Source organism: Ascaphus truei, chromosome 3 (assembly GCF_040206685.1).
Source record: "Ascaphus truei isolate aAscTru1 chromosome 3, aAscTru1.hap1, whole genome shotgun sequence".
Taxonomy (NCBI): Eukaryota; Metazoa; Chordata; class Amphibia; order Anura; family Ascaphidae; genus Ascaphus; species Ascaphus truei.
Window position 1 is genome coordinate 103,379,454 of NC_134485.1, and position 23,604 is coordinate 103,403,057.

At 44.3% G+C, this 23,604-nt stretch overlaps 1 protein-coding gene across 19 annotated transcripts in view; it reads left to right on the forward strand.

Annotated features, from left to right (window-relative positions):
* MYO18A (myosin XVIIIA) overlaps positions 1-23,360 on the forward strand; it is a 207,796-nt gene extending 184,436 nt beyond the window's left edge. For 16 of the 19 annotated variants that reach the window (XM_075594641.1, XM_075594644.1, XM_075594629.1 and 13 more), the window contains 3 exons: positions 2,989-3,111; positions 4,799-6,183; positions 21,091-21,231. In XM_075594641.1, coding sequence (XP_075450756.1) covers positions 2,989-3,111; positions 4,799-6,179 — 1,504 coding nt within the window. In that variant the 3' untranslated portion in view covers positions 6,180-6,183; positions 21,091-21,231. Of the gene's footprint in view, positions 1-2,988; positions 3,112-4,798; positions 6,184-21,090 lie in introns of all 19 variants that reach the window. The other 3 variants (XM_075594643.1, XM_075594645.1, XM_075594646.1) reach the window with 1 other exon arrangement.
* The last annotated feature ends 244 nt before the right edge of the window (positions 23,361-23,604 follow it).

Genomic DNA, 23,604 nt, shown 5'->3' on the forward strand with positions numbered 1-23,604 from the left:
ACATATTTTTATTGTCTGGAGTGTACCATCCTCCATCTAGTTTGTCAGAGCTCATATCTATGATATCAACCATTGGTTAGGCGTATCTCAATTCCTACGGCGTACCCACCTAAACCTAGTTCAAAAGCGTCAGAAGAAGCAATACATTTAAAACACAATATTGATTCTTGCTTTTAATTAAATATAAATAAATTCAAATATTAGATACTTTATTATAATTGAACGCTTGCTCTTTACAGAGTTGTGGTTTCTTTTTAAATGCAGTTAAAAATAGCGATTTGGTCCTGGAGAAGTGTTGATGCAACGTAGGACCACGCTGAGAGTTCTTCATACACCGCTTTCAAAACCTCACAGGTCTCTTCTTCAAGAGTGACTGTAGACTCATATATTTTTTGAAAGCTCTGTACACTAGTTTTATCTATGAAAAATTGTCATGTTCCCTAAAAGGTATCCCAACCTACAATGAATATACACTGAGGTGAACGGGGCCTACAAAATATCATACAGTATATGCATTGTAAAAAAAAAATGAATTCAGCAGAAACTGGAATCCAACATTTTATAATCCCAGTCAGTAGTTGTGGGGCATTCAATGCATTGCTTGGCAATACCAGTAAATATGTTAAAGGGTAAATAAGGCTGTTTAATCGTCTTGCTGCCAGGTGGCATGCAACACTAAGATCTACAGGTTCTTCTGGCAATTATTGGGTCAACCTATTCCTGCTTAGTACCCATCGTAGACTAGCAAACACCTAAAATACGCGAAACCAAAATGGACAACCTCCATTCTATCCGTCATTTTTTTGCCCTCAGAAAATCAACTATGCCTCCTTGTGAAGGTCTTTTTCTTTCTGATGTTCTTGTCCTTTTTTTTTCTTCTTCTTTTAACTTGTCTGAAAAGCAATCTCCCTGATGAATAGTACCAGCTGCCGGTGTGAGGATGAAGAGTTCGGCTGATGACACATTTCTGTGACAGCCGCCTTTTAATACACTCACGGCTGCAAATTAGTTTCCTTTACAGAGCATCACTAAATATTATGTAACGCTGCCTTGGCTGAAACATCCGCTCTCACTCTCAGCCGATCCTACCGCCCAACCTTCTGCTCTAGTCATCTCCAATACGGACGCCGGGCCAGAAATGCTGAAATATTTATTGATTTTAAATTATAGTAACAGGCGAGTCGGCTTAAATTACCTGTGATGCTTTCAGGTTTGCAAGCAGCTGCCTCAGTGAGTCTGTCTTCGCAGCAATTGGCATTCCCATTTGATCCTAAACCTTTACCAGGCTGTCATAATGTCACAAAGTAGATTTTAAAAGAAACAGGGCACTGTATGAGGTAGCATAACAATACATAATTTGACAGTCTGTCTTTAATGAACTAAAGCTGTAGATTGGAAGCTCCTATATAAATATTGTATCTGTATTTCGTAGTTTTGTCTAATTTTATATTTACACAATTTTATTTCAGCACCCATATGGCTGCTCTGCTTAAATAAATGCTAAAAAGAATTAGCTAATTTAGCTTGTGGGAGTGAAGATAGCAGAATGTGGATTAGATGTAGATACATTCAGTTGAGGGGGATATTGTTGTGTTATTTTGTTAATTGCACGGCAGTCGGTTGGTTTCTCATAGGTAATACCACTGGTGAAAGTGTGGCTTCAATGATACTGATGGGACTAGGTTACTTGCAATATGTGTAAGATTACTTACTGGTGGTAAACTGCTGTAGAAGCTGGTCTTCACACTTTGGATTCTAATAAAAGGATGTAGGTTAGGTACATCTTCCCACAGTAGAGTAAAAGGCTAGTTCCACTGTGAGATCTAGATTGGCTACAGGTATTTTTCACTGAGATTGGTAGCTTACCTAGAGGTAATTCCTTTGTTGGAGACAGTTTCTTTATATTTAACCTGCCGTCTCAATTAAGCTCCCGGGTGTAAAACTGTACCTTTTTAGGGAACAAACACACAGATACCCAGCAAGCTCTCAGAAATCCCCCAAAATGACCACAATATATATATATGTATATAAGTGTCAAAATGAGCACTACTGGGCGTGGCTAATTGTATCAAACAAGAAACAAAGAAGTCCAGAGTAACATCCAATGTGACAAAAATACACAGTGAAATACCTATATATCTCTTGAAAAAGGGTCATTTAGTTAACCCTTTGGGCAAAGCATATAAGCCTGCGAGCCACTTTCAAGGCATGAGCAGTTTGCAGGTCCTAACACTAACTGATTAAAATCCTTATTTACCTCTATAATTAGAGGAAGGATGGTCCTGGCATTGAACCTGTCACAACCACAACCAGTTCAATGCCAGGACCATCCTTCCTCTAATTATAGAGGTAAATAAGGATTTTAATCAGTTAGTGTTAGTACCTGCAAACTGCTCATGCCTTGAAAGTGGCTCGCAGGCTTATATGCTTTGCCCAAGGGGTTAACTAAATGACCCTTTTTCAAGATATATATAGGTATTTCACTGTGTATTTTTGTCACATTGGATGTTGCTCTGGACTTCTTTGTTTCTTACCTTTTTAGGGAAGGTCCCAACCTAATTTAGATTAACTAATTTGCTAAACGTTTGGTTTGCTTTTCATCACTAAATCCATCCCTGCTCGCCTAAAACTATTAAGGATTGCGGAAGGACAGATGCAAGCAAACATTCACATCCAAGGAGGTTGGTTCAGAGGCTACTGGAGATGTGACATGGATTCCTAATGGCAAATGCTAACTGGCTCTAAGGATGCTTAAGTATTTTTTATGCCAGTTTGCATTATTTTGTTACCTTTTAGAAGTGTCAACTTCATTAACATTGATTTATTTATCCCTTAGCTTTTGTTTTTGTTGTTGCCTATGACAAATCTGTGCCAGGAAAATATGATGACTAACCATCTTGGAAGAATGACTCCATGCATGTCCTCAGATACAGTAGGCACCCTTCTTTTTCTCTGTCAATAATAACACCTATCCTGCTTCTCAAACAGCGATGGAGACTCTGATGACGACTCAGAATTGGAGGACCGGGTGGATGGGGTGAAATCCTGGCTTTCCAAGAACAAGGGCTCATCCAAAGCCTTCTCAGATGACGGAAGCTTGAAGAGCTCCAGGTCAGTGTTAGTGTGAAATATACCATGCACATGTTACTAACTTACATTGGGACTATGAGTGTCCAGACACTGTTGAATCGTTTGTGGTAAAACAGTAATTTCCAGTGTCTTAAATGCTCAGTACAGGGTGTCCTATGCTGTTCTTGAGTTCAACTTGGTTTGCCTAATATAAGGGTCAGTTACACTGAACAATAGCGGAGGTCTCTGTTGTTCTTTATACTGCCACAAAGAGCACTTGCTACCTTCATTCATGTTAGCCCCTTTAGTGCGTAAGGATCACAATGCCTTGCAAGACACTGCAGGGATTATGTACATGGTGATACAAGATTTTTGCATGAACCGCGCATCCTACAAGCAACATTAAATGTTGACTCAACTCCACTCCATATCTTTCTTCATGTCCATCTACACCAGGGGCGGCCAAAGCCAGTCCTCAAGGGCCACCAACAGGTCAGGTTTTAAGGATATCCCTGCTTCAGCTCAGTCATTGACTGAGCCACCTGTGCTTACGCAGTGATATCCTTAATACCTGACCTGTTGGTGGCCCTTGAGTTGGACACCCCTTATCTGTACAATCCATTTAAGAGAGATTGTTTTTACCCCGCAAGACCCTACCAAGTGCCAGGTTTTTTAATTGCCCTAATTTATTCCCTTGTGGCAGTGTAAAACATAATATTATTTGTTGACAACTCTACCTTTCCAGTGCTCTTAATCAAGCACTCAAGACGGCAATCAAGACGGCCGTGCCAGGGAACTGCAGCTGTAAGCTTATATTTCATACGTGCAGCATACAGCCAGGAACGGATCTAGAATACTTTTTTAAGGAGTACATTTATTTTCAGCCTATCCTGTCTCTGTTGAGGGTCATCAGCATATTGTCCGCGTCATTAACCAGAAAACCAATCAGAATTTATAACTGGGGCTACTCTCCAGCCATAAGACACACAGTGTACTAGAGACTAATTAGCAGTAGGTCAAGGCACCAACTCTTAATAGCTAATGTCCCCAAACCCCTTTTTGAAGGCACATTCTTCACATCTTACAGCGACTAGTGATCTCTTCATTTCCTTATTTGGGCAATAATTTAAAGTCTGCTTTTTAAAAAGACAACATAATTTAAGACAAGCTAGCAAAAAAGTTTGGACTGTATTATTACTTTTGTTATTTTATTTACTTTTTTGTTCTTTGAAGTTTGTGCTGTAGCTCAATTTGCTCAAGTCCAGTTTTCATGCCATAATCTAAATGTATTTTCCTTCCATTTACATTTACTGAGGCATCCTTAAGGACCACTATTAATGAGCTATTTAAGGCCCAATATTAACGAGCTATTAAAGGCCCAATATTAATGAGCTATTAAAGGTTCATTAATGAGCCATTTGTACCGATTTCCCACTCTCGAAAATTCACTCCTGAGCTCCATGCATTGCAGGCAAATGTTACGTATAATCATACTTGTAGAAAAAAGTTAATGAGGAGCAATAACAGTTCTATATTGTCCTGAAACTTGCATTATTCTTTCCTTCCCTGATTTCCTCTGTTTTTTGTCTATATCTTTACCATTTTTCACTTTTGATTTTGTGACCTAATTTTACCATTTCTTTTCTTTCCTTGACTTATTCATGTATTTCATTTTCAATGAATCTCCACGTCATTATCAATGTATCTCAACCCTTCCCTAAAACCAAAGGCTTAGCCAAAGCACAGAGTTGAAGGAAGGAAAAGAGACAAAGTCAGTCAAGCAGAGCAAAGAGTTGGAGGAGAGGCCAGTGTCTGTAATGAGCTCTCTCAGCTATAGAAAGAGGGTGAACCTCAAGGACTCTATAGGTGGGAAGGGTGATGAGGACTCTCTGTTCTCTACCCTGAAAGAAAGGCCAGAGTCTCCGGATAGGTCTTTCCGGAAAGCTCAAAACATGTCAGGAAGTGCCCTTGACGAGACACTCTCAGTCAATTCATGGAGGAAATCGCAAGGCAGTGAGGATCTGGAGGACAGAGCTTCTGTGGTCTCCCAGGCCTTTACTGAGGCTTCCAGCCGAGCAAGGAGGGGGCTGGACAAGAGGTGGTCCATTGCAAGCCCTGAGTTCGATAAAGTGTCAGTTGTATCCAGCCGTGTGTCCAGTAGGCGAGGTTTAGAAGAGGAAGATGACTCAAAATCAACATTGAGCTTTGCCATGTCCAGTTCTCCCAGGTTAAGGCGCAGTACATCCAAATCAGATGACCCACTGGGTGGTCTGAATAGTTTGAGCCCGTCGCTTAGTAGGCGATCGGACTTTGGGCTGGACAGCCCTACTTTAGGAAATCGCTCTGACACCCGCTTATCGCTGGCCAGGAGCAACCTGGACGATTTTGATGATTCTGTCAGCATTGGTCTTAGTGATACCCGGTCCTTATATAGCCACCACTCCAGTGGACGTAGCTTCTCAGTACCTCCCCAACCCAGAACACCAGCACCAGGTGAGAATGAGCTGGAGAGTGGAGACCTTCGGCCCGTTTCCCATCGCAGCTACTTGGATCCAGATCTTGAGGCGGCTATCAATGAGGTGCTGAGCTACAAGCCTATAAAGTTTAAGAGGAAGAGTGCGGAACCTGATTCAGATGAAGAAGACACAAGAAGTGTGAGGAGCACGAAGAGCTTGCACAGAGAGACAGGCGAATCTTCCTCTGGGCTTAAGAGGTCCGCCTCCGCTGTAGATTGCTCCAGGACACCCAGTAGGAAAAGCAGGGCCCGCAAGAGTAGCTCTGAATCGCCCAATGAGGATCGCAAGAAGAAAAGTTCAAAGAAGCGCTCTAGGAAATCCAAGCGGAAGTCGAAGAAGAAGGAGTCTGAATCATCTTCATCCTCTTCATCATCAGAGTCAGAGTCATCATCTGGCTCCACAGTGTCATATCGCAGCGGCGGCAGTGTGAAGAAGGGCCCGAAAAAAAGGAATTCGACTTCAGATGAGGAAATGACTCAAGAGGCAAAAGATACAGAGAAAAACACTAAGCAGGGCAAGAAAGAGAATAAGAAAAGGAAGAAACAGGTGGACAGTCTGGTGATGAAGTATTTATACCGGCCGGAAAGCGATTAAGGCAGTAGGTGTCCGTTTGCGTGTGTGGACCAAGCATGACCTGCACGGAGTGGTTTTCTAACATTTACTCAGGTTGTGAGTTTTTTTCACAGGTGCCTTTAACCAATTTAACTGTCCGACCCTAATATGGAAGAGCTGGGTGTGTGTGTCCGTTTTATCTCTCACATTCCCTTGTAGTGTTTCTTCTTCCACCATATTTTAAAACCCCAGTGACCAAACTTTCAACACTAGTTAGTTTTCAGTTGATCTGGGCAGCGTGTGTTAACAGCCTTGGTATTCATAATAAGCAAGATACTATAATAAGGAAGACAATGATATAGCCCTGAAACGTGTTTTTTATTGAGCTGCACATAAGAGTTCTACTGAGGTGCAGATGCGGGATGCAGTAGTTTTCGGAGCTGCAGGCTCAATTGAAACTGTATTGTTTCCACATGTACCATACCTTGACTTCACTTATTGCACATTTATAATGCAGTCAAGATCTTAAAGAGGCAATCCAAGTGCTTTTCTGTTGTTGTTATATTTCTTTAATAATTTTTTGGCACAAGATTTTAAGCAGAGGGTCTCTGGAGCTGAACCCAATTAATTTCAGCTCCGGGGACCCCCTACTTCCGGAGATACTTACCTCCATAGGGGGTGCCAGTGGCCCTCTACTTGGCTACCAAGTAGCGCACGGCAGAGTTTCAAAGCTCCTGCGCCCTGTTGGCCAATAGGAATCCATGACGTCATCAGGTTCAGCTTCCTATTGGCCCATGTGACGTGCGAACTTTAAACCCCAGCTAGCTCAGTCAGAGCGGCTACTGGCACCTACTACGGAGCCAAGTATCTCCAGAAGCAGGGGGTCCCCAAAGCTGAAATTAATTGGGTTCAAAAAAAATGTAAGCGCTTGGGTTGCTCCTTTAAGACATGGTTGGTAACTTTTCCCTTCCAATACTGGAAATGACCATTCAGTATATTCGTATCCTGTACAAATGAAAATAGGTTACGATACTTGAGTTTCTATTAGCTGACCGTGACAAAGCTCCTGATTACATATTGCCTACTTCAGACATTGGTTTGTACCACATGGCGGTGCTTTGTAACATGCAAGAAGTTACGGTTCTCTGTGCACACATCAGCACATCTAATGGAAGCAAAAGCAGCACGTGTTTAGGTTGATAATTCTGTGACTGATTTGGGGGGGGTGTATTTCTTAATACAATTGGGACAAACTATATTTGTAGGCGTAGAAGCGGTGTTCTAGGAAAGAAACCCACCACCAAGGGCAGTGGAGCGTTGACGTATGATAGGAAATACGCAGAATGTAAAAGGGACATAATTCTTCTAACCGATGGCACAAAAATGGGCAATAGGGTTGATACTCCAAGGTGGTAAATAAGATGACTGATGATTTGGGTAGAGTGGTTGAATTGTCAAGTGTGGCAACTTCAATTTAATGCAAAAAGAGCTAAATAGTGCACTTGGGTCATACAAATCCAAAGGTACAATACAGGATTATTGGCGCTATAATGTCAACTACTGTAGGCGATTTGGGAATAATTATCTAGATCATTGGTAGGACCTGTGTTTAGTTCTGGACACCATGTTTCCAGAAGGACATAAATACATTAGAGATTGCGCAAATGTGGTCTACTAAAACTTATAGTGAAGACTGGAGGGCCTTAAAGCAGCAAAACATGCAAAATCATACTGTAGATTTATTTATTTTTAGAAAGTCACATCCACTTTCCTCTTTTGAAACCAGGCTCTGAGACCCATCTTTTTGACCTCTGCCCTTTTGCAACAAAGTATCACAAACAGATCTGTTGCTGTGTTTCAAACAGCAGAATGTCCATTACTCTGAAAGCTGTAACAATAATGTGTTGCACTTCATTATATAATGTTACATATCAGATGCAGCATTTCACAGTCTGAAACACAGACGTCAGAAGGCGGCCATTTAGATAGTCACACAAGCAGGATATTAGCTGATCGATCACAGGAGAAGGGATCAATCGGCAGCTGAGGTAATTATTTCTCATTAAAGCTTCTCATGCTGCATATAGTAAAACAAACAAAAGGTGAAACCAGGACTGCTGCTTAAGTATAAACGCTGTTGAGGAGAGACAAAAGTGGGGGATCTGATGGCAATTTTCAAATTCATAAAGGGTTTCAACGCAAGTACAGAAGAGAAGCATATTTCAGAGAGAGAAGCGCTAGAACAAGATGCCACTGAACTGGAGGGGGGGGGGTAGTCTCAGGGGAAATGAGAGGAAATACTTCACAGAAAAAGTGGTGGATTCATGGAACCGCTTCCCAGTAGAGGCTAATACAGTAATGGAATTGCAAAATGCATGTAATAAGGCATAAATCTGTCATTATAGTATAAAATATAAAGTATAAAATAGGGTTGTGAGGTTTTACGGGAGATAGGAAAATGGGCCATCTAGGAGGGCCCAAGTGGTTCTTATGTACTGACAAATTCTGTTTCCTAAAACCAAAGTGGGCTAGTGCTTATGACGTAGCCTGATGCCCCTTTTACCTAAATCTGAAACCTAGAAGAATTATTTTTTACCGTTTTTAAACACGGTGAGCTGAGATTTGGGAGGGCTTTCATCTCCTCCTGCTGCTCCCTTGTGCCTGACGTCACTCTGCGTTTAGCTGTTCAAGCTCTTGACTCTATGATCAGAACAGGGGGCTTTTAAGTTTAAAGAAAACACTTGATTCATAAACACACACCCCCATTCAGAGGCCCCATAAGAAATTCAACTTCTAACTCCTTTCCAAGAAATTAAAGCGGCCAAATCTTTGCTATTGGCACAGTTAGATGTAGCTAAGAAAGCCAGTTTGACTGGTAAATTATTTACAAAGGATTGTTTGCGGGCCGGGTTTACGCGGCACCTTTTAAAACACAAAAAGGAGGCCACTGTCTTATTAAATCGGGATTGTCCCACCGGCACAGGTTCAAAAGTAAAACTCGTACCAAGTGTATGCTGAGGCTGGAAGTCTGCACAGGATAGGACAATCAGGATGAAATGCGATTATCTTGGCCCCAGAACGCGCATGGTTTGGCAGCTCTGTGGAAGCTTCCATATGGAGAGCCATACTACAAATAACCACAAGCCCTGGGCACACAGTCACGTTTTAAAGCCTGCTTGGGTAATCGGCTCAGCTCCGGCACCTCCAGCTGAGTGACCTCAATCCTTCTAGCCATGGAAAGAGAGATGGCTTGGTGATCCACAGATATGCAAATAATCCCTCTATGGATGGATGTTGAAAATACCTCTTTTGCTAAAGCATTGTTGTAGCTCTTGCTGTCAGGGGAGATAGTGAGTGAACAGACTGGAAATTAATCGGCACAGCAGGAACATTTTGCAGCTCCTGCCGCCTGCTTTATTATCTATTGGCTCGTGGCTGCAATCTAGCGCTTAGTTGGGTAACCCCTTCAGTCCTGGAGGGATGTTCAGTGCCCGATAGTGGTTAAACCTCTGTCTCTCTTCTTCTACGTGAGCCCGACAGCTTTTGAGATCTGTATCCTGCCTATATTTCGCAAATTCTGGAGATGTGGCTAAAGGGCTTTTTCTATAGCAGGATTTTATACACTTCCCCAGCAGTGCAAGATCTGTGCAACACTTTTCCTGTTCGTGATAATTTGTTGCCAATGTTCCCAGCACTTTGAGCTGCAAACTGTTATAATAGTTAATGTTGCCTTAGTAAGTTAAGAATATATTGTAGCTGCTGAGTTACACCGACTGAAGGGTTGATTGAGACTGAAGCAGCAATTTAGTGAACCCTGGAAAGCAGGATCTTTGGTGATCGATTACATGAGAACGAATCGATCGGCAGCTTAGGTAATTCGTTTTCAATAAAGGTAATCAAAAGCTGCATATATTAAGTTTTTTTTTAAATCATATTGTTTTGTTTTTTTTTTTGTTTTTTTTAAGTGCCTCTTTTAAAGAGGAGTTAGCACATTTTATGTAAAGACATTACTAAGTCCCCTGACACCAAAAGGTTTACACTAGGGCAGGAATGGAAATTAGTGAGCGCAATGAAGAGCTATAGAACTAAGTGCAAAGAGAAGAGTGGAAAACAGATCTTATTTATGGGGCATTCCCACCCAAGACCACCGTGAGCTAATGGTAACGATATGGTAAGTAAAGGCTATTTAATCAAGCAAGGGTTAAAAGTTTTACATTGTCTTCCACCACGAAAAAAGAGAGAAGCAGGAGGAGTTAAGCTCAGAAGACATAGTAAAAAAATAATTAAGTTAGTAGTGGTGGGCAACCTATTCATACTTTTGGCCAAAATATGTAACTAAAACCCCCACATAAGTGTCGAAATGAAGATGTGCAGGCTTTTATGCAGCATGATATCAGTAATAAGAAAGGGTTAATGAGGAAATGTTGGGTTTTAGTGATTTTTTATGTGCTATTTTTTTAATTATTTTTTTACTTTCAGCTGTTTTGGTTACTTTCTTCAAAATAGAAGGGGTCTCCAATAGGTAAAAGAATATATCAACACTACCAAGTGAACAACCCAAATTTACACTTATTTTGTATAATCCCCCCCGATTCTGAAAGTTTGCAGACAACCTTTTAATATACATGTATATGGGGGGGGGGGGGGAGGGTTAGGCTTGTGTGTGGTTTTTAAATTCTGAGCCTACATTTTAACTTTAAGACATCTTTATATTTATATCAATATATTATATAAGTGGTGTTTTTCAAACTTTGTCTCGTGGCTGGTGATGTTTTCTCAGCTCCGGGGGCCTCATATTTCAGCCGCCAGGTACACTCTGCAGGCCCCTTATCTGTCTATATCTGTCTATATCTGTCTATCATGGAGCAAAGGGTGTGTGTGAAAGCTGTTACTGCCAGACCAGGTGTGCGATACCAATTTACAGTTACAGTAGTTGTTGACTCATTCAGGGAGTTAGTGTTAGAATTTGCAGAAAGGGGCGGGGGGGGCACCTTGACATGGTCTGCAAGCTCACAGGGCTTTGGCTAAAGAATTTAACCAAGTTACCCTCACTAATGAGAGAACAAATAAGTATTTAACTACAGTATATGATTTGTCATGTTGGATGTAGCATTGGGGTTCTTTGTCTTTTCTTCATACTCGATGTTGCCTTATGTTGCCGCAGGTTTAGTTTTCCAGCTGTGTGGGTTTGGAACTTGATACAATTCTTTAACAACTGCAATGCAGCTGTTAACCCCTTTACGGCTAGTGCTCCTGACAGCTCTTAATTATCCTTGACAGACCTTTTATTCACTGTCCGGACTTGGTCATCTTAGTACGGTGTAATATCACCTTTAGTGCGATGGTTCCCGGCACTAAAGGTGAATTTCTCCAACGATGGCTCTACACACAATCCAGGGCCCTGACAGTTCTCTGTTTGCTGCAAATCATAATGAGGAGGAACTAGGTCATCTGAAGAGCCTCTTTACTGACAGAGTAGTGGATGCAGAGACCTCCAGGAACGGAAAGGGGGCTACAGCAGTACACAAATGGAGTTGACCATCCCTTGTGGGCTTACTTAGTGATGAACATGCACAGTGTTTCAGAGACCTGTTGACAACTGAGAGGTTAAAGGGGGCTTCTGTCACAAGTTTCCTTTTTGCCATTCTGTCTCATAACAAGATTGTGTCACACGGACCTGCTTACAGATTTAGGAGACACAACAGATACCCCGCTACAGCAAAGAAATGTGTGATGGTGAGGTGCTCTCTAGGTAGGATCAATAATGTACACAAAAGAATAGAAAACCTAGTGGCAAGCACTCTGTCACCTATGAAATATTAATTGATTAAAATACTTTATTACCAACTGAAATTAAAATATAGGGCTTTAAAACACAGAAAAAATAGGGTGACTATGATCGATATGTAAGCACTGTAGGAGTGTTCTCGATATAGTGTGTGAATATTAGGTATAGTAACCTAATAATGTTTGAGCACAATGCTCATAAGCCAAAAGGGCTCAAAACGGAGGAATCTTGTTACGCTCCTCACACGTTCCAGATAAGGTAAAGTCTGGATTTTGTTAGGTAGACAGGTTCCGTCACGGTACGTGTATAGTGATGTACAAATATGTACTACTCGGGTCATTGTGATCACTGAGTATTGAAACAGTGTGGCTGTAACTGTGTTGACAGATAGTGTCAGATGATGCATCGATACGGCATCATATACTATGTAGCTGGTAAGTATCTGAAATCGGACCAAATGTACACTGCAACCTTGTATACCCTATTCCACACAGAGTAGTGCCAGCAGCCAGAGGTTCATCTCAGTAGCGTGAATAATTGCTATGTACAGTAGAGCCGCGGGTGCAGCAGTGTATGCGCTGGGGTTCCAGTATATGGAACTATACACGTACCGTGACGGAACCTGTCTACCTAACAAAATCCAGACTTTACCTTATCTGGAACGTGTGAGGAGCGTAACAAGATTCCTCCGTTTTGAGCCCTTTTGGCTTATGAGCATTGTGCTCAAACATTATTAGGTTACTATACCTAATATTCACACACTATATCGAGAACACTCCTACAGTGCTTACATATCGATCATAGTCACCCTATTTTTTCTGTGTTTTAAAGCCCTATTCATTTCAGTTGGTAATAAAGTATTTTAATCAACTAATATTACATAGGTAACAGAGTGCTTGCCACTAGGTTTTCTATTCTTTTGTGTACAGTACATGCTTACAGATTTATCCTGCCCCATACCTAGAGAATAGCAGCATTGAAACAGCGAGACAATCCCCAAAAGAACTGAATTAGGGTAACACTCCTTCCATGCGAGGAATGTGGATTTTGTATGCATTGCCATGGGCAGGTAGATTCCACTGTTGGCTCCTTTCACTTGTAATTAAGATCTATAATTAAGGTATGTTAAGCATACTAATGAAACGTCGACCTCTATAATATATTAATTGCTATTTCTCGCTTAGAAATTAGCTGCACTCTGGCAGTTTTAGCAAATATTTGGAGTAGCTATAAATAGGTATACTAGGGAGGTTTGCCATAGCACTGCGATGTTTACAGTGGCACTGGGATTTAAGGGGTGAAGGAATAAACTCATGACAACCATGGAGTATATCGATGCGAGTCAACTTCATCAGCACAGGGCAAATATGTGTGTCCTGGGAATATTTAGTGCCGGACAAAAAGTTTTATTCCCTTTTGGCAATTACACACTGTGTTATGAAATGAATGTGTGGGGTAACGCTTACAAATAACACCAAGATAGCCATGCAGACGCTCCAGCTCTGTTTACATCCAATCATAGCCCCCCATTAACATATGAGGATACGGTTAACGTCATTGACGTTAAAGAAGCCCAAGTTTGCGTTGCAGTGGCCTCTTGAGATTGGGAAAGTCATTAATTAGCACTGACAATTAGACTGTCAGCTCTGTGGAGCAGGGACCTGAGCCTGAAAGATTCTGCGCAATTGTAGTTGATGAGAGAAAAGAGCAAGAGCATCATTACCAAATGTATACAACAGACTTGCAGGGGCATCCACATGGGTTCGGACAAGTGCCTTATGCTTAGGTGATTATGAGCACGTAAGAACTGCCAGTCAGACCAAAGTCCATAACATCCTTTATTATAATTGATCATTTCAGTGGATCAGCCCGTAGTTTAAGTATTACTGTATGTGAATTAGGGAATAGCATAAATACCCCATCTATGCTATTTCTCATATTGTACACCTATCATATCGCCTCTAAAGCAAATGCACTTTTAAGTTTTTAATGAGCTTAATTAAAGAAAGCAATTAACCTATCCAGTGCTGAAGGAAGCACATGACATTGTAGGCCCCTCTAGCATTGCAGGGGTTATGCCGAGTATTTTCTTGTATTTGTTGTTAAACATGGAGGCATGTAAACTATACAACATTAACATCTTACATGAGCCCGCCTTCACCCACAAGCGTACTCGGCTGCCGGGCTCTGCGCGTTCATTTGTTTGTGTAGTTAGGAAAATCCTCGGAGGGGAAAGCAGCAAATTCTCTGACAGATCCTCCGCTTTTCAATCTCCCTCCGCTCATTGATCTGGATTAATACTCTTGCGTGGCTGCAATTTGCACAACTTCAACACAATTTGTTTTTGCCTGGAGGGTGCATTTTAGAGGCGGGTGAAGATTCACAGCAGTGGAAAATCAGAAATACAAGGGAAGGGGGAAGCGTTTATAAGTAATTACGAACTGTAGCTTTTTACCATCTGATTGGAGACTCTCCCCACTGTTTCCCTGCAGACTCTCTTCCTTCCACATTCATCCTGCAGACTCTTCCCTACCTTCTGCCTGCTATCTCTTGGTCCTCTGCCATTTCTATGTAGGCTCTGTCGCTTCACTTTGTTTGCACTCTCTCCTCCTCCCTGCACTAATTTCTTCACCTGCTCACTGTCTCTTTAACGATTTCTCTCCACTCTCACTCCCTCAATGTCCTTTTTCAGATTCTCTCTCCCCCCTGGCCTTTTACAGTACCTACTCAAAAAAGGACGGTTCCGATTTAATATATTTTTATATATATATATATATTTATATATATATATATATATAAAGCAATACGATACCGTTTGGAAACGAAATCAGCAGGCAGCACTCCAGAATTGAACAAACAAGTGTATTGAAAAAATAAACACAAAACCAACGTTTCGGTCCACGAATGGGACCTTTGTCAAGGTGGACCGAAACGTTGGTTTTGTGTTTATTTTTTCAATACACTTGTTTGTTCAATTCTGGAGTGCTGCCTGCTGATTTCGTTTCCAAACGGTATCGTATTGCTTATTCTTCATTATAGGATCTGCACCCACATCAGTGACTATTATTACGGAGTGCTTTTTGTTCTTTTTCTATGATATATATATGTGTGTGTGTGTATTTATATATGTATATGTGTAGAGGTATCAGTACCGTGTTAGCCGAGCTTTAATAATCAAAAATGAATAATCGATACCGTTCTGTGGCTAATTAAATGCTTTTATTTGTGTGAGCTTATACACTGATCTATTCTTCCGGCGATGTTACAATGGATAAAGCAAGAAAGGTTTACTTAAAAACAGTGTCTCTTGGAATGTTATCTGTGCTTATCCCTCCCCCGTGTGTAGATGTGATTTATGGCTAGATGTGTTGAATGGTCCCTGAGTGTTAGTGATGTAAGAGTGAGGGTGTGTGTGTATGTAAATATAAATGAATGAAGAGCCCCCAGTCTATACAGCGCTTTACAAAAGGTGTGTGTGGAGTGTGAGTGTATATCAATGGTGTGGGTAGGTGTGGAAATGTGAGAGAGTGTTGCATTACTAAAAGTGTGTGTAGATACTATGTGGTCCCTATTGGTGTATAGTGATGGAATAACTCCTTGTTATTCCATCCCAAGAGCACAGAATAAAAATGTATATCGTGAAATGGGAATTACTGCCCTGAAGAGATAATAAAGTTAATGCTTCTAACAGTGGTAACTAATTTGCAACAGGTAAATGGACCAGCGTTTATGCGATAGCTCAGTGGTTCCCAAACTTTTTCGGTTCAAGGCTCCCCAAGGCGATCAGGATTTTTACGCGGCGCCCAAAGTAAAAAACTACGGTGTATATACATACCTAACAGTTGCAGTGCGCAGTTGGTGTCTCTCTCAGACACACTCACACACTCTCACTCTCTCTGACCACTCTCTCTCTCTGACCTCACTCTCTCTCTCTGACCTCACTCTCTCTCTCAGACCTCACTCTCTCTCTCAGACCTCACTCTCTCTCTCCGACCTCACTCTCTCTCTCTCTCTCTCTCAGACCTCACTCTCTCTCTCTCTCTCTCTCTCTCTCTCAGACCTCACTCTCTCTCAGACCTCACTCTCTCTCTCAGACCTCACTCTCTCTCTCAGACCTCACTCTCTCTCTCTCTCTCTCTCAGACCTCACTCTCTCTCTCTCTCTCTCAGACCTCACTCTCTCTCTCTCTCTCTCTCTCTCTCTCTCTCTCAGACCTCTCTCTCTCTCAGACCTCACTCTCTCTCAGACCTCACTCTCTCTCAGACCTCACTCTCTCTCTCAGACCTCACTCTCTCTCTCAGACCTCACTCTCTCTCTCTCTCTCAGACCTCACTCTCAGACCTCTCTCTCCCTCTCTCAGACCTCACTCTCTCTCTCTCAGACCTCACTCTCTCTCAGACCTCACTCTCTCTCTCTCTCAGACCTCACTCTCTCTCTCTCTCTCTCAGACCTCACTCTCTCTCAGACCTCACTCTCTCTCAGACCTCACTCTCTCTCAGACCTCACTCTCTCTCTCAGACCTCACTCTCAGACCTCACTCTCTCTCTCAGACCTCACTCTCTCTCTCTCTCTCTCTCTCTCAGACCTCACTCTCAGACCTCACTCTCTCTCTCTCTGACCTCACTCTCTCTCAGACCTCTCTCTCTCTCAGACCTTTCTCTCTCTCTCTCTCTCTCAGACCTCTCTCTCTCTCTCAGACCTCTCTCTCTCTCAGACCTCTCTCAGACCTCACTCTCTCTCCATGGGCGTCCGCAGAAATTTTTTCAGGGGGGGGCATAATTTTAACGGCCAGTGCCCGGCGTAAAAGTGGTGGTGAGTGCACCGTGGCGAGCGAGCCCGACCAGCATAAGGGGTGTTTCTCCCCCCCCCCCCCCCCCCCCCCCGAGAAAATTTTGAAAAAAAAGTGTGCAAATGGTGCATTTTCAAGCAAATTTGAGAAAGCAGGTTAATAAAGCAATTGTGAAAGTGTAGTTATGACATCAAAAAAGAGCAGCTACTCAGGGTTGCCGAATCTGGTGGGTGCCTGTAGAACTTGCCAGGTCACTCTGGCGCTTAAGTGCAGAAAGTCTTCTGCGTTAGGGGGAATTCCGCTTTCTCCCGTGTGAAGCTTGAGAGTCAGATCTGGAAGAAAGCAGTATAGGTTATTTTGGTGTAGGTACAGTATAGGTACATGTATAGGTACAGTTAAGATATATAGGGTAAATAAGATATCCAGATCCAAAGTGTGAGACAGAGAGAGCGAGATAGGATGACAGAGAGAGTGAGGCAGGGTGACAGAGAGAGCGAGGCAGCATGACAGAGAGAGGGAGGCAGGGTTACAGAGAGAGCGAGGCAGGATGACAGAGAGAGGGAGGCAGGGTGATAGAGAGAGCGAGGCAGGGTGACAGAGAGAGCGAGGCAGGGTGACAGAGAGAGCGAGGCAGGGTGACAGAGAGAGCGAGGCAGGGTGACAGAGAGAGCGAGGCAGGGTGACAGAGAGAGCGAGGCAGGGTGACAGAGAGAGGGAGACCAGGGGAGACATAGGGGGAGGTCCAGGGGAGGCTGTGGGGGGGCCAGAGGAGGTCCAGGAGAGGTCATCGGCGGACCAGGGGAGGTCTTGGGGGGACCAGGGGAGGCCGTGGGGGGACCAGGGGAGGCCGTGGGGGGACCTCTGGAGGCCATGGTGGGACCAGGGAAGGTCTTGGGGGGACCAGGGGAGGCTTTGGGGGGACCAGGGGAGGCCATGGGGGGACCAGGGGAGGTCTTGGGGGGACCAGGGGAGGCCGTGGGGGGACCAGGGGAGGCCGTGGGGGGACCAGGGGAGGTCTTGGGGGGACCAGGGGAGGTCTTGGGGGGACCAGGGGAGGCCGTGGGGGGACCAGGGAGGCCGTGGGGGGACCAGGGGAGGCCGTGGCGGGACCAGGGGAGGCCGTGGCGGGACCAGGGGAGGCCGTGGGAGGACCTCTGGAGGCCGTGGGGGGACCTCTGGAGGCCGTGGCGGGACCTCTGGGGGCCGTGGTGGGGGGACCAGGGGAGGTCTTGGGGGGACCAGGGGAGGCTGTGGGAGGACCAGGGGAGACCGTGGGGGGACCAGGGGAAGCCGTGGGGGGACCAGGGGAGGCCGTGGGGGGACCAGGAGAGGCCGTGGGGGGACAAGGAGAGGCCGTGGGGGGACCAGGGGAGGTCTTGGGGGGACCAGGGGAGGCTGTGGGGGGACATGGGGAGGCTGTGGGGGGACCAGGGGAGGCTGTGGGGGGACCAGGGGAGGCCAGTGAGGGGGCCAAAGGAGGCATGGGGACATTGCTTACCTGCTCTAGAAGAAATGGCGGCTTCACAGCTCAGAGCCTGGCTGCGAGCCAAAAAAAAAAATCCTGGCAAAGCGCCAGCCAATCAGGTTGGGGGGGGGGGGGGAGTCCGGCAGGGGAATATTTTTTGAGACTTCATTGGGCATGGCCAGGACTGCGAGTGATCCAGGGGGGGGCAAGCGCCCCCCCTTGCCCCCCCTGCGGACGCCCATGTCTCTCTCAGACCTCACTCTCTCTCAGACCTCACTCTCTCAGACCTCACTCTCTCTCAGACCTCACTCACTCTCAGACCTCACTCTCTCAGACCTCACTCTCAGACCTCACTCTCTCTCTCTGGCCTCACTCTCTCTCTCTGACCTCACTCTCTCTCTCTGACACACACACACACTCACTCTGTCAGACACACACACACACTCACTCTGTCAGACACACACGCACACTCACTCTGTCAGACAGACAGACAGACAGACACTCTCACAGACAGACAGACACTCTCACAGACAGACACTCTCACAGACAGACAGACACTCTCACTCTCTCAGACAGACACTCTCACTCTTTCAGACAGACACTCTCACTCTCTCAGACAGACACTCTCACTCTCTCAGACAGAAACTCACTCTCTCAGACAGACACTCTCACTCTCTCAGACAGACACTCTCACTCTCTCAGACAGACACTCTCACTCTCTCAGACAGACACTCTCACTCTCTCAGACAGACACTCTCACTCTCTCAGACAGACACTCTCACTCTCTCAGACAGACACTCTCACTCTCTCAGACACTCACTCTCACTCTCTCAGACACTCACTCTCTCAGACACACACTCGCTCACTCTCTCAGACACACATGCTCTCAGACACACTCTCTCTCACTCTCTCAGACACACTCTCTCTCACTCTGACACACTCTCTCACTCTCTCACTCTCTGACACACTCACTCTCTGACACACTCTCTCTCACTCTCTGACACACTCTCTCACTCTCTCAGACACACTCACTCTCTCAGGCACACTCTCTCACACACTCTCTCACTCTCTCAGACACACTCTCCCTCACTCTCTCAGACACACTCTCTCTCACTCTCTCTCACTCTCACTCAGGGAGGGAGGAAAGGCAGGAGATCCGTGCAGGCAGCTCCCTGCACACAAATAAATACACACACACACACACACACACACACACACACAAATAAACACACACACACAAATAAATACACACAAATACACACACACACACACACACACACACACACACACAAATAAATACACACACACACAAATAAATACACACACACACAAATAAATACACACACACACACAAATAAATACACACACACACACACACACACAAATAAACACACACACACACACAAATAAATACACACACACACACACACACAAATAAATACACACACACACACAGTTGCAGATACACACACACAGATACACACATTGGAGAGCAGTGGAGAGCAGAGGCAGCGACGGATGTGAGTGACTGGGGGGGGGGGGGGAGGAAAGGCATGCGATCCGTGCAGGCAGCTCCCTGCACACAGTCACTGGACAGGCATATGTACACCTCTCTCTCCCTCCCCTCCCCCCCCACCTCCTATCACCCCCTACCTTCTCCTATCACCCGGGGCAGAAGGGGACGGGACACCGCGCAGCCACAGGAGCCAGGAGCAGGAAGGCAGACACACACACTCACCGTGTGCTCTGCACAAAGCGGAAGCCCCACCCCCGGCTTCCTGTGACCTGCAGCCAATCCCCTGCGGCCCAGCCGGCATGAAGCAGTGATGGTGGGGAGGGATAATCGGAGTGATGGTGGGGAGGCTAATCGCGGCGCCCCTCTAGGCAAGCCACGGCGCACCAGGGCGCCCCGGCGCACAGATTGGGAAACACTGTGATAGCTTGATGACAATAATGATAGTGAATGTTCAATCTTCCATATTGCAGGACCCAACAGAACCTGTTGATCCCTATTAATAAGTTATAATGTTAATGATTGCAGTAACTTAGGATAGATGCAATGCGTTGGTGGTTTAACTCTTAAATCTACAACAATCACATTGAGTGGTTTTGTAAGGTGATACTCAGCGAAAGGTGACAAAGACCCTAAATGTCTAGGGTTCTTTAAAAAAAAATAAACATTTGTGTGCAATTGTCAGCACTCCAGAAAAGCTGACGGGTAACATGGTAACAGCTATTGCTGTTTTTATAGCCTAAAAAATAATAAAGAACTCCATATTGAAAACAATTCTTTAGTAAATGAAAATAAGAGCCAAGAATTTGTTCTTGGCATTAATATATGAAAGTAAAGATTGGAGTGTGGGAGTGTGTCGCTAAATGAGCTAAAGCAGCATTTCCACTCCCAACAATTCAAATACCATGTTGACTACATTTTGATGAATTTCCCTACTTTATGCTGTAGATTCTTTTGCCAGGCTCTTTCTCATGGATTCCATCTAAAGAAATATAAAACTGAATTGGAATTTTACCGTGTATTTTTAATCTGCCCATCTGTTGATCCCCTTACTTAGAAAAGTTAAAAATGGCAATTACATGCCCATCCCCAAAGAGATTACAAGCTAATGATGGTGGCAGAGCACCACAGTTCATTTGGACCACATGGGTATCTGGCAACTAGGTCTTCTACCAAGTTTTATTTTTTATTTTTTTTAATATAGAATAGCATCCTTGCCAAAAGGCTACTTCACTTCCTCTAGGTAACCATTCTTAATTGGTGCTGCATGGCTACAATATGGATTTTAACTCGTGGGCTTTAAAAAAAAGCAAAGGTACACAGGTTGTATTCCCTCTCCTATGCTACTAGCAATATTGTTCATTCATACCGACTCTCTCTTTGCTCTTCTTTCAACAGCCCTCCATCCTACAGGAAACCGCTCAGCTACGACAGATCTGACGAGGAGCGGGATAACTTTGAGAGCACGTACCGATCCAAATACTCACCACGGAGCTACCTGAGCGACAGTGACACAGAGACCAAAACCTCGGAACTCTTGTCCTAGGCAGGAGGGGAAAGTAAAAAAGAGAGAGAGGTGCCATGCTTAGGGATGTGAAAGATCGCCTCGTCTATACAGTAGCTTGAGAATTGCTGTTCCTGAAGGTTTCCTGGAACTGTTTGTGTTGGCTTTGAGGAGACGCAAATGCCTCCCACTACAAAGGATACAGGGATACCCCTTTCCCCTCCTCCCCCTGCCTCATGCCTAGCAATCTTACTGCATGGGCTACATGCTGCATTAAAAGTTGGAGGCAGCTTTCATCGGAGTGTCTTCGTGTGTGTTGTTTCATGCTTGATGGTGGGTGGGAGAGGAAAGCAGATACATTAATATTTTATTACCGTGACTTGCAACCCCTATAATCTCCCATCTTCGTTTGAACTATTTACCCTTAAAATGTCGGAGCGGTGGATTCTCACAAGCTGGGTTTGTTCATCGTGATGTGATCTTAAGTTCCGTTAGCAGAGTGTGCACTCCACAAGTGTTAGTGCAAGTACTCACAGAGGTTCTGCTTGCAAGGCTTTCCGGCAAAGGTGTCCCCCGCTGAATGGTGCCTTCAATCCCATGTTGTGTTTTAACCCTTCACTGTTGGAGACTGCCATGCTTTGCAGGTCCCTTAAGGTGGCCATTATGGGTTTTTGCGTATGGAGTACTATGTACATACAGCAGTTTATTCTCAACACGTAAAGAGAAACGAAGGCAGCGGAGATCGCTCAGACTGGCTCTGATGTAATGATAGGTATAAAGGGTACAGCAAGGGTTGTGAGCCATGTCTATAGGAAATGTGTGAAATATGAGGTTGTTATCTGCCTAGTGAAGACTGAAAGGCAAATGGTATGAAGACGGCAGTATTCTTTTGATTCTTTTGCTGCCAGATGGGCCTGCGTCACATTTCTTAGGAGTGTGTTGTAGGCCCATCTGGCAGTGAAAGGTTTAATGCCAAAAACCATTCGTACCACTGTGGGCGAATACTAAACTGATGGATGTGTTATTTCAGGGTCCTCCAGGTATGATGTGTAATTAAAAGAGTAAACATGTTACCACTTGTGTCGATAACCTTGAGGACAAATAAATAATTTGGCCAAGTGATAATAAGTAACACATGTATTTCTTCTTATCACCCTGTGAGTGCTCAGAGGGCAATAAAGGGGGGTCAATCCATTTGCTCCATGAGAGATATGGGTGTCAGTCTTTTCCACTGGGATATCAAGGAGTATAAACAGACTTTTACTGGTTACAGGACTTGGGAGCTTCTACCTGAATCTTGATCTATACCTTGTCTTACACCATGGCACAGAATCACACTTGCAGCAGAGTGGAACTCAGTTGAAGCTTAACTCTTTTCAGTGTTCATATGTCGCCTGCTGCGCTCATGGCAACAGCTAACCTCTCGAGAAGAAGAGGATCTGATGATATCCCAACATCCTGAGAGACTTGTTGCAATTATGTGGGATGAGACTTAAATACAAGTTGTCTGCACCAGAAACGGAGAGCTTTACCATTTCCCATCTCTGTGATCTGCTTTATGGCAAGCTTTGCACAAGATTTACAGTGTTTGTCTTGGCTTCATTTCCCAGGCTTCTGTCTTCTCTGTTGAAGTCAAAAGGTAACTTGTCATGTTTGTGGTGGACTGCACAACACAAACTTCTGGGATGTTGCCTGAGATGACGATGCTGCAAAACATTCTAAATCCGATCCCACCAAATATCTAATGATAACCTAAATACTTATTTTTACTGTAATTGGAAGTGAAGGGACTCGTACTGTGTTTTTTTTGTTTTTTTAAGTTGCTTTTGTAATGAATCTATTAAGTTGCTCAGGACAAGCTGACCCGATTTTGATGACCTGAGAATTTGCTGACATTGGCTTCTCAGAACGGTTATGAGTCTTACTGAGAGATATGCCCCTGGTGTGCAGTCTTCAACTTTTGCATTGCAGGAGCCCCGAAAATATCCGAGCCCCCAAAAAATGGAACGTATGTATATCCCCGGAGGAGCATGTTTCCCACATGGAAAGGGGAAGAAGGGGGGGGGCTATAGTATATGTATCCATACTTTGGATGTGCTTGATATGAATGCAGCTTTTCTACAAATTCTGTGGAGAGTTAAATAAAGACCAAGATCGGCCTGAATACTTTCTGCTTGCCTTATTTCTGGTTAAAATGATAACTGGTTATTATACATATTTTTTCCCCCACGAATGCTACACGAATATGTATGTGTGTATGTATACACAGGGCCACCGACAGCTTTCACTTGGCCTCGGACAAGAGCTTCCACTGGGCCCCCCCTCACTTAATCCCTCCCTTCTCGCACTCAATCCCTCCCTTCTCGCACTCAATCTCTCCCTTCTCGCACTCAATCCCTCCCTTCTCG